This window comes from Oncorhynchus tshawytscha, linkage group LG14 (genome assembly GCF_018296145.1).
Source record: "Oncorhynchus tshawytscha isolate Ot180627B linkage group LG14, Otsh_v2.0, whole genome shotgun sequence".
NCBI lineage: Eukaryota > Metazoa > Chordata > Actinopteri > Salmoniformes > Salmonidae > Oncorhynchus > Oncorhynchus tshawytscha.
Window position 1 is genome coordinate 21053713 of NC_056442.1, and position 14737 is coordinate 21068449.

A 14737-nucleotide genomic window follows, 5' to 3' on the forward strand; every position below is an offset into this window, starting at 1 on the left:
CATAACCTCTCGGACAACGCGAGACCACATAGGTTCTGCAAAAGTAAACCAGGCAATTTGCACGAACATAGACTGGTTTTGACTGTGTTGATCCCTTGGGTACATTGTAAACCTTATAGGTATGACTCCTTGATGCTTTTGTGTAGCATGACCACAAAACCACAGATCTGTATTGAAGTCAGAGTTCATTTGTTAGTATTGTTCAATGAGGAAACAGTCGGGCTCACAGTGAAGTAAGTTATTGGGTTATGAATCACTTAGAGTATGCAAGCTGTTAGTTGACATCAAAGGAAAATTGACCTATTGTTGACCATTGACTGGAAGGAAGGAAACATTGAGAACCCAGAAGGAAACGGACCGATTATTTACTCCAGTGACACAATTAAAACATTTCCAGAAATGCCACCCCTGTGCCACACTTAGCCTGAGGGGTGGAGGGATATTATATCAAGCTTTTGTGACAATACGATTGCCAAATCCCCGAGTGAGGAGGTTTTTTGAAGTGGAGTTACAGTCTCCGTCCCAAAATATGATTGTGATCACGTATGCATTCCTGGGTTATGAGACATATGTCCTCTGGCGGACTGGAACTCCGACTGATTCTACAGACTCCTAATTATTCAGTCAAAACAACAGGACAGGACTGGCCCACGCCCTGACCTGAAGGCGACTCACTACACACACCAGGTGCTGGTATTTGAGTGTGTGCGTGCGAGTGTGTACGCGCGCGTGTGTCTTTGCCCGTCTGCGTGTGTCTGCTCCTGTGTGTCCGCGCTTATTTGTGCGCGTGCATTTTTTCATACATTCATGGACGAGAGATAGGGGGACAGAAAAAGAGAGAGATAGCGCCACCAGATCAGTCGAGCTAGTTTGTGTGAGGAGAGAGATAGAGGAAGTACACATGCAGAGAGAGGAGGGCATAAGGTGTCCTATTACAGATAATGGTTTGGTGTTGTTTGGCGAGCATGGGGCTGGGTCACTCACAACAAATCCCTGTGGATTTCAGCAGCACAGATACGCACAGGAACACACCGGCAGTCGCTAATACAGCAGCATACTTTTACAGCAGCAGGGCAAGTTAGGCAGCCTGCCGGACAGATCGAGTTTCGCCGCCGGTGAATTGAGGGACAAAGAACAGGGTTTCGAGAGGGCGAGAGAGAAAGATAGAAAGAGAGAGAGAGAGAGAGAGAGAAGGAAGAGAGAATAACCATACGGACCGGCACAGAGTTGTGAGAGGTAAAACTGTGGAGGTAGAGGGAGAGGAGGCACAAGACGAAGGGGAAGGGAGACTCTGTCGAAGGGAGTTCTACTCGCTCCAGAGACCGCAGGGCAGTGCATCCTCTGTACCCTGTGACCTGTGAGTCTGGGCCAGCTGAGAGGGGACTCCAGCACCATGAGTGTGAGTAGAGATGGAGACCACAGTCTGTGAAGATAGGGGATCAGGCCAATCGCCGGTGGAGTAGCATCGATCACCTGTCACTCAGCTCTTACTGTGGACTCGTACGGTAGTGGTTTACAGGTTCACAGGGGTGAGACTTTAGAGAAAAACGAAACATATGGGATGACATGGCCATGTGTACCTGTCTATGAATGTACAGTCCGTGTGTTTAGCGAACAATTGTTATATATGCAAATAGTCCCTTGCAAAGCAAAGCAATCCTCAAGTGCATTTTAAAGTATTGCCATGTTGAAGTTTTAAAGTCTCATTTTGAGGCGACTGTTCTGACAATGTCTAGATTCTTGTGAGATCGATATGTGTGAAATAGACGTAGATTCGGGTTATTGGGATTGTACACGTCTGTAGTTTTTGTGGTCAGCCTGCAGCATTACGTAGGGAAGACGATGTGCCTTGGTGCCAGAAAGACTAAGTGATCAGCGGTCAGTTCGTGTACGGAACTGGTGTGCATTTGCGTGTGTATGCATGAATGTGTCTGTGTGTTTGTTGCTGGAGATTAAAACTCACAAGTAACTTCTCTAAAGGCCTTTCTTGCTCTCTCACGTTAAAATGCAATCAGCAAAGGAGAGAGAGCACCTTTGAATACGCCAAGGTGAAACATGCCAAGTGATTTTATCAGTGAAACCTTCTGTGGCCCAGCTCTGCTTCCCTAGGTGCTTCCTCAAATGCAAACTGGGTGTAGTTCCAGTGTTTACTCTACTGCATGGGCCAAATGGGCCAAACTACCTGAACACACCTCTGTCTTGCTCCCTCACAAGCATGTACATTTGCATACATCTGTCTACATGTCACTTCTATATATTTAACTTATCCTCTCTCGCTCTCGTTTTCTCTCTCTCTCTTTATCTCTGTCTTTCTCTGCATATTTCTCTCTCTCTCTCTCTGTCTCTATCTCTGTGTCTCTGTCTCGCTCTGAATATTTCTCTCTCTCTCTGGGATTTTATTCCACCACACCTTGTAAGTGTATGCCAACTGTTTGTCAAATTGAATTCTTGCAATGAGGTCATCATTGACATACAGCAGATTGTCTGATTCAGGTTTCGGTTGTGCTTTTAGATATCGTGTTGCAAAGTAGGCGATCCTTCAAGATGCACATTTGAGTAAATTAATGGAGAAGGGCCAGCAGTTAGTGACCTCTAGTTTATATGTGGTCTATAAATCACTAGGAGTCTCTGTTTTCAATAGTTTGCTATGCGCTGTATATTGCTGGTCACCTTTGATGAAACCTTGCAGGCTTTTCTGTTGAGTTTGGTACTGGGCAGTCAGCTGTCAGCTCCAAGATGTGTATAGTCACATGTCAAGTTGAACTGGCTCACTCTCCTCTTCTCCCACCTCTTTCTCTCCTTTCTGCTCGCTCTTTGTAACCATATTTCCTGGTCACACAGCCTGCTGATGTTCACCTAGATACGTTTGTGTTTACAGTACATCTACGTGCAGAGTTCCACCAACCAGCAGCGTCTCTATGACTCATGCAAATCATAAAAGATGTTGAATGACACACTCGCACGTCTCTGTGCGTGTGAGTGTGTCATTCAAATCAACATTTCCATACGGTCCGTGTGCACAGGCATGCAATCCGTGTTGTGTTTAATGCTAATCGTATGGGAGCGATCACGTATCTGCCATTTGTCTTTCAACACTTTTCCTAAATGAGTAAGCATTTTCCTTAATGAAAGACTGGTACCATACCCTGTAACCGTCCAAATTATTTTTATATAATGGAAGATTATACAGTATGTGAATCAAATATCAATATGAAGTTAGCTTTTTAGGTAAACTTGTGTATCTCTGGTCTTACTGTTGTGTTACATGTGGAAGAACTCCAAGGCAAATTGAACGCAAACCCATGTCTAGCAGTTACTTCATTTGAGGTTTTGCCATAGGACGCTTACAGTCAGGCACAGTGTGTCCGCCTCTCTGACACACACAGCCCCCCCCCCCATTTTGTTATGCTACAGCCTTCTTCTAAAATGTATTAAAAAAATAAATAATAATCCCATCAAACTACACACAATACCCCATAATGACAAAGCAAAAACAGGTTTTTAGAAATGTTTGCAAATGTATACAACATTTAAAAGAGAAATACCTTACTTACATAAGTATTCAGACCCTTTTGCTATGGTACTCTATATTGAGCTCAGGTGCCTCCCGTTTCCATTGATCATCCTTGAGATGTTTCGACAACTTGATTGGAGTCCACCTGTGGTCAATTCAATTGATTGGACATGATTTGAAAAAAGCACAAACCTGTCTATATAAGGTCCCAAAGTTGACAGTGCATGCCAGAGCAAAAACCAAGCCATGTGGTCAAAGGAATTGTCCGTAGAGCTCCGAGACAGGATTGTGTCATGGCACAGATCTGGTTAAGGGTACCAAAAAATGTCTGCAGCATTGAAAGTCCCCAAGAACACAGTGGCCTCCATCATTCTAAAATGAAGTTTGGAACCGACAAGACTCTTCCTGGAGCTGGCCACCCGGCCAAACTGAGAAATTGGGGGAGAAGGGCCTTGGTCAGAGAAGTGACCAAGAACGTGATGGTAACAATCAAAGAGCTCCAGAGTTCCTCTGTGGAGATGGGAGAACCTTCCAGTAGGAAAACCATCTGCAGCACTCCACCAATCAGGCCTTTATGGTAGATTGGCCAGACGGAAGCCACACCTCGGTTAAAGGCACGTAAAGCCTGCTTGGAGTTTGCCAGAAGGCACCTAAAGGACTCTCAGATCTTGAGAATCAATATTTTCTGGTGTGATGAAATCAAGATTGGAGGAAAATTGGCACCATCCCTATGGTGAAGCATGGTGGTGGCAGCATCATGCTGTGGGGATGTTTTTTAGCGGTCAGGACTGGGAGACTAGTCAGGATCGAGAGAAAAATGAACGGAGCAAAGTACAGAGGGATCTTTGATGAAAACCTTGTCCAAAGCTCACAGGACCTCAGACTGGGGCGAAGGTTCATTTTTCCAACAGGACAATGACCCTAAGCACACAGCCAAGACAACGCAGGAGTGGCTTCTGGACAAGTCTCTGAATGTCCTTGAGTGGCCCAGCCAGAGCCCGGACTTGAACCCGATCAAACATCTCTGGAGAGACCTGAAAATAGCTTTGCAGCGACACTCCCCATCTAACCTGACATATCTGCAGAGACGAATGGGAGAAACTCCCCAAATACAGGTGTGGCAAGCTTGTAAAAGACTCAAGGCAAGGAGGGCATTATTCAGCGAGGCAACAAAGAGACCAAAGATAACCCTAAAGGAGCTGCAAAGCTCCACAACAGAGATTGGAGTATCTTTCCATAGGACCACTTTAAGCCGTACACTCCACAGAGCTGGGCTTTACGGAAGAGTGACCAGAAAAAAATAAGCAAACATGTTTGGTGTTCGCCAAAGGCACGTATATGGAAGACAGTACTCTGATCAGATGAGACTAAAAGTTAGCTTTTTAGCCATCAAGGAAAACACTATGTCTGGCGAAAAACCCAACACCTCTCATCACCCCGAGAGCACCATCCCCATAGTGAAGCATGTTGTGGGGATGTTTTTCATTGGCAGGGACTGGGAAACTGGTCAGAATTGAAGGATTGATGAATGGCGCTAAATACAGGGAAATTCAGTTTCAGTCTCCCAGAGATTTGAGACTGGGCCTGAGGTTCACCTTCCAGCAGGACAATGACAATAAGCATACTGCTAAAGCAACACTCGAGCAGTTTAAGGGGAAAACATTTACATGTCTTGGAATGGCCTAGTCAAAGCACAGACCTCAATCCTATTGAGAATCTGTGGTATGACTTAAAGATTGCTGTACACCAGCAGAACTCATCCAACTTGAAGGCGCTGGAGCAGTATTGCCTTGAAGAATGGGCAAAAATCCCAGTGGCTAGATGTGCCAAGCTTATAGAGACATACCTTATAGAGACTTGCAGCTGTAATCGCTGCAAAAGGCGGCTCTACAAAGTATTGACTTAGGGAGGGTGAATAGTTATGCATGCTCAAGATTTCTGTTTGTTTTTGTCTTATTTCTTGTTTGTTTCGCACAAAAAAAATATTTTGCATCTGCAAGTGGTAGTAGGCATGTTGTGTAAATCAAATGATACAACCCTCCCAAAAATCTATTTTAATTCCAGGATGTAAGGCAACAAAATAAGAAAAATGCCAAGGGGGCGAATACTTTCACAAGCCACTGTACCAATAAAAAAACTAAAAGAAGTATTTTTGGATTTGGGGTTTAATGGTATAATCTGTAAACAAAAGCACAGAACTGTAAATACAGAAGACCAGCAGCAGGTAAGCACTGAGTTTACCCAGCCACTAATAGCCCTGTCCCTCGCTATAGCAACCACTTTCCTTGTCCCTCCGTCAGTATGACCCTCCATATCTGCGGGATGGCGTATTGTATGGGGGAGCCCATATTAGGACAGCCTTAGTCTCAGCAGGACTTGGGTTCGCTGTTGCTCAGCGTGTCAGGAAGGACCAGGTGACAGACCGTAGACTTCACACATAGTGTATTAGTCTGGTGACTGATTTGTACAATATTTGTGCCGCCAGTTGGAGAGATCTGACTAAACCGACAGTACTGTAGATACCTAACAGACTGCTTGAGAGGCCTGTCATTGGTACTTTGGGATGTTGTTGTTTTCGGGTCATGAAGGTTGTTTCACCAGTCAGCAGGTTTCATCCACCGGGGTAATGACTTATGACTCATGACAGCTATGATGGCAGGCACTTGCGTTGCTCTACAACTGAACAATTCTATAATCATGAACACAATGTAATTTAGAGAACAGTAAAGCCGGGGCAGAGCTGTCAATTACATAACTTGAATTAAGTAATATATAGCTTGACTCATTATATTACTGTGTGTATATAACATGCTCCACCATTTAAGATCTATTGTCCTTAAATGGAGTGGAATCGAACAGCGTAAAGCAACTACATAAAGAGCCGAGAGCCACACCTGAGCCTGTGTCATATGACTGTCTCTGTCTCTGTGTCGGACCGGGCCTTGGAATTGTGCCCACAGCACTAGGAGTGACAGTCAAACACAACCTTGTGATGGGAGGCACACTGTGTTTCGTGTGTGTGCTCCTGATCCAATCTGTCATGCCTCCCCTTCTCTCGGCCCTAGAACCTCACACTTGTACACACTGTCACACATTCTGCACAGTGAGATTCCCTTTGTCTCATTCACTGTCCTCTCTCTCTCTCTCTCCAGACTGACACCTGGCTCGCTGAAGAAAGCAATAGACCATTAAATCCTAGACAACAAGGTAAGCCATTGTTGTGGAATTGATACATTTTGAAATAATATTGCACAAGTACTGAATACTATGCAATGTCATACTGTCCAATTATGCTTTAGTTGCACGTGTCTACGTTTTAAATAGCTACGAAATGCTGATTGCTCTATCTTCCTCTCTCTCAGTTGTAGTGCGGCCTGGTCGGAAAAGAAAACTCATGACGGCGCCGAACTCCCAGAAAGGGAAGTCCTCGTCGAGGAAGAGGGTCCTGATCACCGTGTTGATGGTACTGGTAGTGCTGGGGATCCTGGTCACGGCTGGATACTTCAGTGAGTCCAGCTTCAACACCTATCATAACTGCATCCCAAACGACACCCTGTTCCCTACGTAGTGCACAGCGCCCATAGGGATCAAGAGTAGCGCAGTCAAAAGTAGTAGGGAATAGGGTGCCTCTCCCAACCTTTGCTAACACAAGACAGTACTTTACCCCCTCTATTCACAATCAAACAGTAGCGTGAATGTTTCATTTCAGTCGCCAAACCATATTATTTCAAGTACCTGTATCTGTCTTCTGTACTCTCTCCTCCTTTCACCCCCCCCTTCCATTCTGTCCCCAGTCGCACAGCTGATCAACAGTAAGTACTTCTTCTGCTCCCGGTCGGTGAAGTTCATTCCCTGGACAAAGCGTGTAATGGGATGGCGGACTGTTCAGGAGGAGAGGACGAGCTCACCTGTGTGACCAACATGACGGTCAACACTACCTTTCCAGGTAAACACACACACACATGCACAAACACACAAGCATGCATACATGTACACACACACGGACAGGTACTCACACACACCACTCCATCTATACATCTTTATACATCTGTCTCTGTGTCACTTCTATATGTTTCCTCTCATTCTTATTCTCACTCACTCACTCACTCACTCACTCACTCACTCACTCACTCACTCACTCACTCACTCACTCACTCACTCACTCACTCACTCACTCACTCACTCACATACTCTCTCTCTCTCTTTGTCTCTCTCTCTCTCTTTGTCTCTCTCTCTCTCTGTCTCTCTCTCTCTCTCTCTCTCCATTTCTCTGTGCAGTGCGTCTGGTCTCTGAGCAGAGTGTTCTCCAGATCTACAGTGCCGGGACAGGATGGAGGAGTGTGTGTAGTGAGGACTGGACCCAGCAACACACAGAGAAAGCCTGTCAACAGCTGGGCTACACCTAGTGGGTCTCCTCCCAAACTCACTCACTCACTCACTCACACTCACTCACTCACACTCACTCACACACTCACTCACACACTCACTCATTCACTCACTCACTCACTCACTCACTCACTCACTCACTCACTCACTCACTCACTCACTCACTCACTCACTCACTCACTCGCTCACCTAGCAGCTTAAGCTACAGTTTCCCCCTTAACAGTTTCTCTTAAATGTCTTCAAAATGTCTCTCCGTCTCCACTTGTTCCCACAGTAAACCCGTCAGTAGTACCATCTCAGTGAGGAGCTTGTCCTCGTCCCTGCTGAAGACAGGACCGTTCTCAGGGGTCAGGGTCGCAGCCGAAACCACGCCCATTTACCAGACTGTCATTGACCGGTAAGCATTAGAAGCCGGGTGGTAATTGAGCCTGTTACCGTGGTGTGACTCTACTGTGTTCTGACGCTCACTCGGACACTTTCCAGCTGTGAGATTTAGTTTCAACAGAAAGGAGAACAGAATCAGTAAAAATATACACAGTTCCTTGGTATCAAATACAGTTGGATAATTATCTTAATAAATGGAGAATTGAAACAGGTCTAAATGAATGTTCCCCACTTTGGGTACTTCTGTCTGTACTTCTCTTATGGTACTTGTCTTATTTTCGCCAGGCCATAATTGTAAACAGTCATTTGTTCTTTATTGAACTGCCTTGTAAAATAAAAGTTGAATAAAAGTCAATGACTATATTGAGCTATGCCTGCATCACTGTTACACTGTTCACTATGCAGTGTTTCTGTTGGTTCATGCCCATCCCCCTGCCACTGTTTGTAGTAAGATGGCTAGTTAGGCTCAGGCAGTTGTGACATGCCAAATAGAAGGCATGAATGCCACTCAAGACAGATTGGTATGGCACCACCATGTCTGTTTACTCTAAAACAGCCAAAGGAACTGGAAAAACAGGTCCTCTTTTTTTCTTTTCTTCTGCTTCCCTTTCTTGTCTCTCTCTACTTGTGATGCATACAACTGAGTCATTGTTACGCATACTCCCTCTCCAACTCCCAGCGTACACGTTTACAGTCATCTCTCTCTCTCCATGTGTGTTTCTGACTGTGCAATGCTCTCTGTTTTTCTGACACAAACCATTTAGGAGTTTCTGTTCTTTCCCCATCCTTGTTTTCGTAATTAGTAGAAACAATAAGTACGAGTATGTGATGTCTGGCTGACACTAAACCAACACTGAAGATTAACTCTGGAGTCTGTCTCAATGTCGACCTATGATGTTTGGTTATCGCGTTTTGAATGTGTTTCTATGCACACCACATGGGATGTGTGTATGTACTGTGTGTTGAATTCCCCTCTCTGTTTGATTCCAGCCAGGTGTGTAACTCAGGATCCGTGATCTCCCTGACCTGCTCCGGTAAGCCTCTGCCTCTGATGCCCTGCCTCACACTGCAGTGCATTCGGAAATTAGTCAGACCCCTTGACTTGATGTCACGTTACAGCAAGGGTGGGCAATTCCTGTCCTCGAGGGCCTAATTGGTGTCACAGTTTTGCCCCAGCCAGCTCACACACCTGACTCCAATAAATCACCAAATCATGAGCTTCAGTTTAGAATGCAATTTGATTAATCGGCTGTGTTTGCCAGGGATGGAGAAAAAGTGACACCTCTCAGGCCCTCGAGGACTGGAGTTGACCACACCTGCGTTACAACAGTATTCTAAAATGGATTGAATAAAATAATTCCTCGACAATCTACACACAATACTCCATAACGACAAAGTGAAAACAGGTTTGTAGACATTTTTGCACATTTATTAAAAATAAAAAACAAATCCCTTATTTACATAAGTATTCAGAGCCTTTGCTAAGAGACTGAAAATGGAGTTCAGGTGCATCCTGTTTCACCTGTGGTAAATCCAATAGATTGGACATGATTTGGAAAGACACACACCTGTCTATATAAGGTCCCACAGTTGACAGTACATTTCTGAGCAAAAACCAAGCCACAAGGTTGAAGGAATTGTCCGTAGAGCTCCGAGACAGGATTGTGTCGAGGCACAGATCTGGGGAAGGGTACCAAAAAATGTCTGCATCATTGAAGGTCCCCAGGAACACAGTTGGCTCCATCATTCTTAAATGGAATAAAATTGTAACCACCAACACTCTTCCTGGAGCTGGCCGCCTGGACAAACTGAGACATCAGGGGACAAGGGCATTGGTCAGAGAAATCACCAGAGTTCCTCTGTGGAGATGGTAGAACCTTCCAGTAGGACAACAATCTCTGCAGCATTTCACCAATCAGGCCTTTATTGTAGAGTGACCAGATGGAAACCACTCCTCAGTAAAAGGACCATCATAGCCCTCTTGGAGTTTGCCAGAAGGCACCTAAAGGACTCTCAGACCATGGCAAAACAATTTTCTGGTCTGATGAAACCAAGATAGAACTCTTTGGACTGCTTGCCAAGCGACACGTATGGAGGAAACCTGGCACCATTCCTACAGTCAAGCATGGCAGAGGCAGCATCATACTGTGGGGATGTTTTTTAGCTGCGGGGACTGGGAGACTAGTCAGGATTGAGGAAAAGATGAACGCAGCAAAATACAGAGAGATCTTTGATGAAAACCTGAGTTCTCAGGACCTCAGACTGGGGCGAAGGTTCACCGTCCAACAGGACAACAACCCTAAGCAGACAGCCAAGACAATGCAGGAGTGGCTTCAGGACAAGTCTCTGAATGCCCTTGAGTTGCCAAGCCAGAGCCCGGACTTGAACCCGATCAAACATCTCTGGAAAGACCTGAAAATATTTGTGCAGCAATTCTCCCCATCTTATCTGACAGAGCTTGAGAGAATATGCAATGAAGAATGGGAGAAACTCCCCAAATACAGGTGTAACAAGCTTGTAGCGTCATACCCAAGACGACTCGAGGCTAATCGCTGCCAATGGTGTTTCAACAAAGTACTGAGTAAAGGGGCTGAATACTTCTGTAAATGTGAAATTTCTGTTTTTTATTTGTAATACATTTCTAAAATAAAAGAAGCGGTTTTTGCTTTGTCATTATGGGATATTGTGTGTAGATTGATAAGGAAAATAAACTATTTAATCAGTTTTAGAATAAGGCTGTAACCTAACAAAATGTGGAAAAAGTCAAGGGGTCTGATTACTTTCCGAATGCACTTTATGTCACCTTCCTCTCCCACTCTACTGGACTCCCCCACTCTTTTACCAATGACTGATCATCGGTAAAAGACTTGAGTGATACTCATCATCCAAGTTCTCTAGGAATGGAGTTATACAAGAGATAGCAACAGAAAGACTGACACACAGACACAGACAGATAGGTTCGGACTACAATCTCCGTCTCCGACAGCGATGGAGAGTGCAGGCAAACATGACAGGATCCAAGCAACAAGCCACTTTGTAAAGGGTCCGTGCTAGATTGAGTGTGTTACTTAACTAACAGGTACCAACGCTAACTGCCAAAGTTCTAATTTGCGTTTTACCCCACTGCCAATTCTATATTTTCTCGTCAAACTACCTTCGCGTACAAGGCAACTTCTGTACTTTACTAAACTGTCTTTCCCCTGTGTGTGTGTGTCAGACTGTGGAGAGCGGGGGAGATCGGACCGCATCGTGGGGGGTGTGGATGCATCTATAGAAGAGTGGCCGTGGCAGGTGAGCCTGCAGCAGAACGGACAACACACCTGTGGAGGGTCACTGGTGTCACCGCGCTGGGTCGTCACAGCAGCGCACTGCTTCTCTGGGTCAGTACCACTGGACACCCAATAGGGTGCCAGGTAGCATAGTGGTAAAGAGCGTTGGGCCAGTAACCGAAAAGCTGCTGGTTCGAAGCCCAACTAGGTGAAAAATGCGTTGATGTGCCCTTGAGCATGGCACTTAACCCTAATTGCTGTCTGCTAAATTACAAAAATGTAAAATCACATACACCCTAGAATGTGTGCGATTTAACTCTGACCATCCAATGTGGAAACTCCCCTAAAGTAAGCAATCGTATACTATGCTTAAGCATCTAGAGACAGAGGTCCTGCTGTTAACCCCTGTACCTCTTCCCTCTCCTGGTCCTACAGTAGTAAGAAAGAGCTGAGTCGCTGGCAGGTGGTGTCTGGGAGGACTTACATGGGCACCCTGGGAGGCTCATATGTCGACAGGATCATACTGAACGGAGACTACAACGCAGCCCGCAACGACTACGACCTGGCCATGATGAGGCTGACCAAACCCATCACTGTAGGAAGTATGTCACTTCCCCAACATGACATTTTAGCAACACACAGACTGTGGTACTGAATTTGCTGGACAGTTCCCGGTTTCTCAAAGGCTAGACATAACAAAAGCCCCACATCCACCTATTCTTGTTTTGAATTGACTTAAAGAACATTTCCCAGCACTCTCAAAAATTTATACTAAAACACTACATAATGACATGGAAATATCTACTCGTAAAAGCAGTTCGATTCCAGGAAGAGAGAATGCATTCATGGTAGATTCTGACCTCTAGTGGCCAATTTATCAAACTGTCAATATCAATGAGTCTTGCAGCATGGGACATCCCTCTAGGGAAATACTGTATATTTAGACTGTAATGAGAGTAGACTGTGATTGATTTACGTCATTAAAGTTCTGTTTCCTCCACCAGACTCTCGTCGGCCCGTGTGTTTGCCCCCTAAGAACCTGGGACTGAAGGCAGGAGACACTATGACGGTGACAGGCTGGGGCTACCTGGAGGAGAAGGGTGAGCACAGAGCAAACAAAACGTGCCTTTCTATCACCCTCTTCATCTCTATCCAACAAGCACACACGCTCAAAGTGATTCCCGCAGAATGTTAGAAGTCACTTTCTCCTCTTCTCCTTCTCATCCCTCTCACCTTTTCTCTCTCAGGTAAAGTGTCTCCTGTCCTCCAGAAGGCTACCCTTCCCCTTATAGACAGCGCTCAGTGCTCCAGTCCCACTGTCTACGGTTCCTCAATTACTCCCAGGATGCTTTGCGCTGGTTACCTGAAGGGCAAAGTGGACGCATGTCAGGTACGAAGTGGAATGTTCGCTTTGAGGAAAAACAGAAGAGAAACTAAGATAGATTTTGGCGTGAATACGTTCAACGACTCGTCCTGTAAGAAAACAAAAGGGGAAGACCTTATGACACTCTATCGAGTATCCACCCTCAACTTTGGCAGTTGCCATATGTATAATTCCGGTGTACCTAATGCCATTGTTGGGTCATGTGTTGTAGGGAGACAGTGGTGGTCCTCTTGTGTACCTGTCAGAACAATGGCAGCTGGTGGGGGTGGTGAGCTGGGGGATCGGCTGTGCCAGAGAGGGTCGACCAGGGGTCTACTGTAACGTGGACGATATGCTCAACTGGATCCACACTGTCATGGAGGTATGTATATATGTCTGTCCACACAGGAGAGGCAAGGAGCTAGTCCATTTCGATAGTGTTTCTTTGCACTTTGTTCTATGTAAAGTCTAGATGAGGTATGCTGCTGCCCTGATAGTGTGTTTTACACAATGTAATGGTTTGACCATGTGTACTTTATTGTTCTAGAAAAACCCCTGAAGCCTCAAACCATGACCAAGAGGCTCTATCGCGTTGGGCTACCCGATTTTTCAGCGGATCTACGTAGAGCTCTGTCATGGGAATAGAAGAGGAATCCTCTTCAAAGTGCAATTTTAAAACCCCTACAACAATACATAACTCAAACCAACACGCACACACATGCCCGCACACTCAGATAGGCACAAAAGTGCACGGACGCAAACACACACGGGACACACACTACACTCCTTCTTTACTATAGCAGGTTATTCACGGAGTGACTTGTGCCATTTTTCTAGGTATCTCAGGGACCACTTGACGTGGCAGTGTAAAACGGTCGCTTAAGGCGACAGTCGGTCTGGGTTCCGCGTCCCAAACAGCACCCTATTGTCTTTTTAAAGTGCACGACTTTTGATCAGAACACTCGGGTGAAAGTGATGCACTGTCAAGGGAATAGGGGTCCATTTGGGACGAAGCCTGGGCTTTTCACATGGCTGAGCACTTGAGACAGGACTCTCACCAAGTGCCTCTTGCCGTCTTTCTTTGTCAACGAGGTTGCGAGAAGGGTGGGTGAAATGTCTTCATGAACACACGTGTAGATAAAGTATGTGTGCCATGCAGTTGAAAATGTGCATTTCTACCAAATGTTAAATGAGTATGGGTGCTGTGACGTGACGTGAACCTCTCTTCATAGTACATGTCAATGGAGGGGTCATTAGTCTCATCGAAATGGCGTGCTGTAAATCCCATCATGGATTCACTTGTGCACTTTCAGGTGGTCAGACCTATTCACGGTCTGCCAATAGACTTCCAGTGTGCAATTGGAATAATCCCTACATTATGCACATTTCCAAGGTTCTGATTAATGACGTGTGTTTTGTTGTTGTTGTTGTTGTTGTTGTTGACATGGTGAACATTTCCTTTCTTTGTATAGCTGTACATATTGTATTACGACGCAGAGGTTGTTGTCTGTGTAAGATCAGAATGTCTGTGTTGCACATGTTGTTGGTATGTTTTATAAAGGGATGCCTGTGTTAAATAAATGATCAGATTGGGATGAACTTTGAGGAATTGGATGTCTCGGAAGTATGTGACTGTAATGATTAAACCCTGTATTCATGACGTGTAAGCCTGAGTCATCCAGTTGGCTATATGTGAATGTTACAAGACAGTAGTGACAGTAAAGTTACTCCACAGCCTCAGCAACAGACAGACACAAATACGACAATAACTCCTTTTATGCAAACCTTTATTTCATATATATATATATATATATATGTACT

At 45.2% G+C, this 14737-nt stretch overlaps 1 protein-coding gene across 1 annotated transcript; it reads left to right on the forward strand.

Annotated features, from left to right (window-relative positions):
• Positions 1-832: 832 nt before the first annotated feature.
• On the forward strand, positions 833-14521 carry LOC112266752 (transmembrane protease serine 4). Its single transcript, XM_042297138.1, is given in 14 exon segments — positions 833-1399; positions 6667-6721; positions 6877-7020; positions 7309-7365; positions 7368-7460; positions 7793-7919; positions 8175-8297; positions 9275-9318; positions 11502-11664; positions 11989-12155; positions 12558-12653; positions 12801-12943; positions 13149-13298; positions 13464-14521. Coding segments are annotated over 14 exon segments (1380 nt in total). The 5' UTR covers positions 833-1393; the 3' UTR covers positions 13476-14521.
• The last annotated feature ends 216 nt before the right edge of the window (positions 14522-14737 follow it).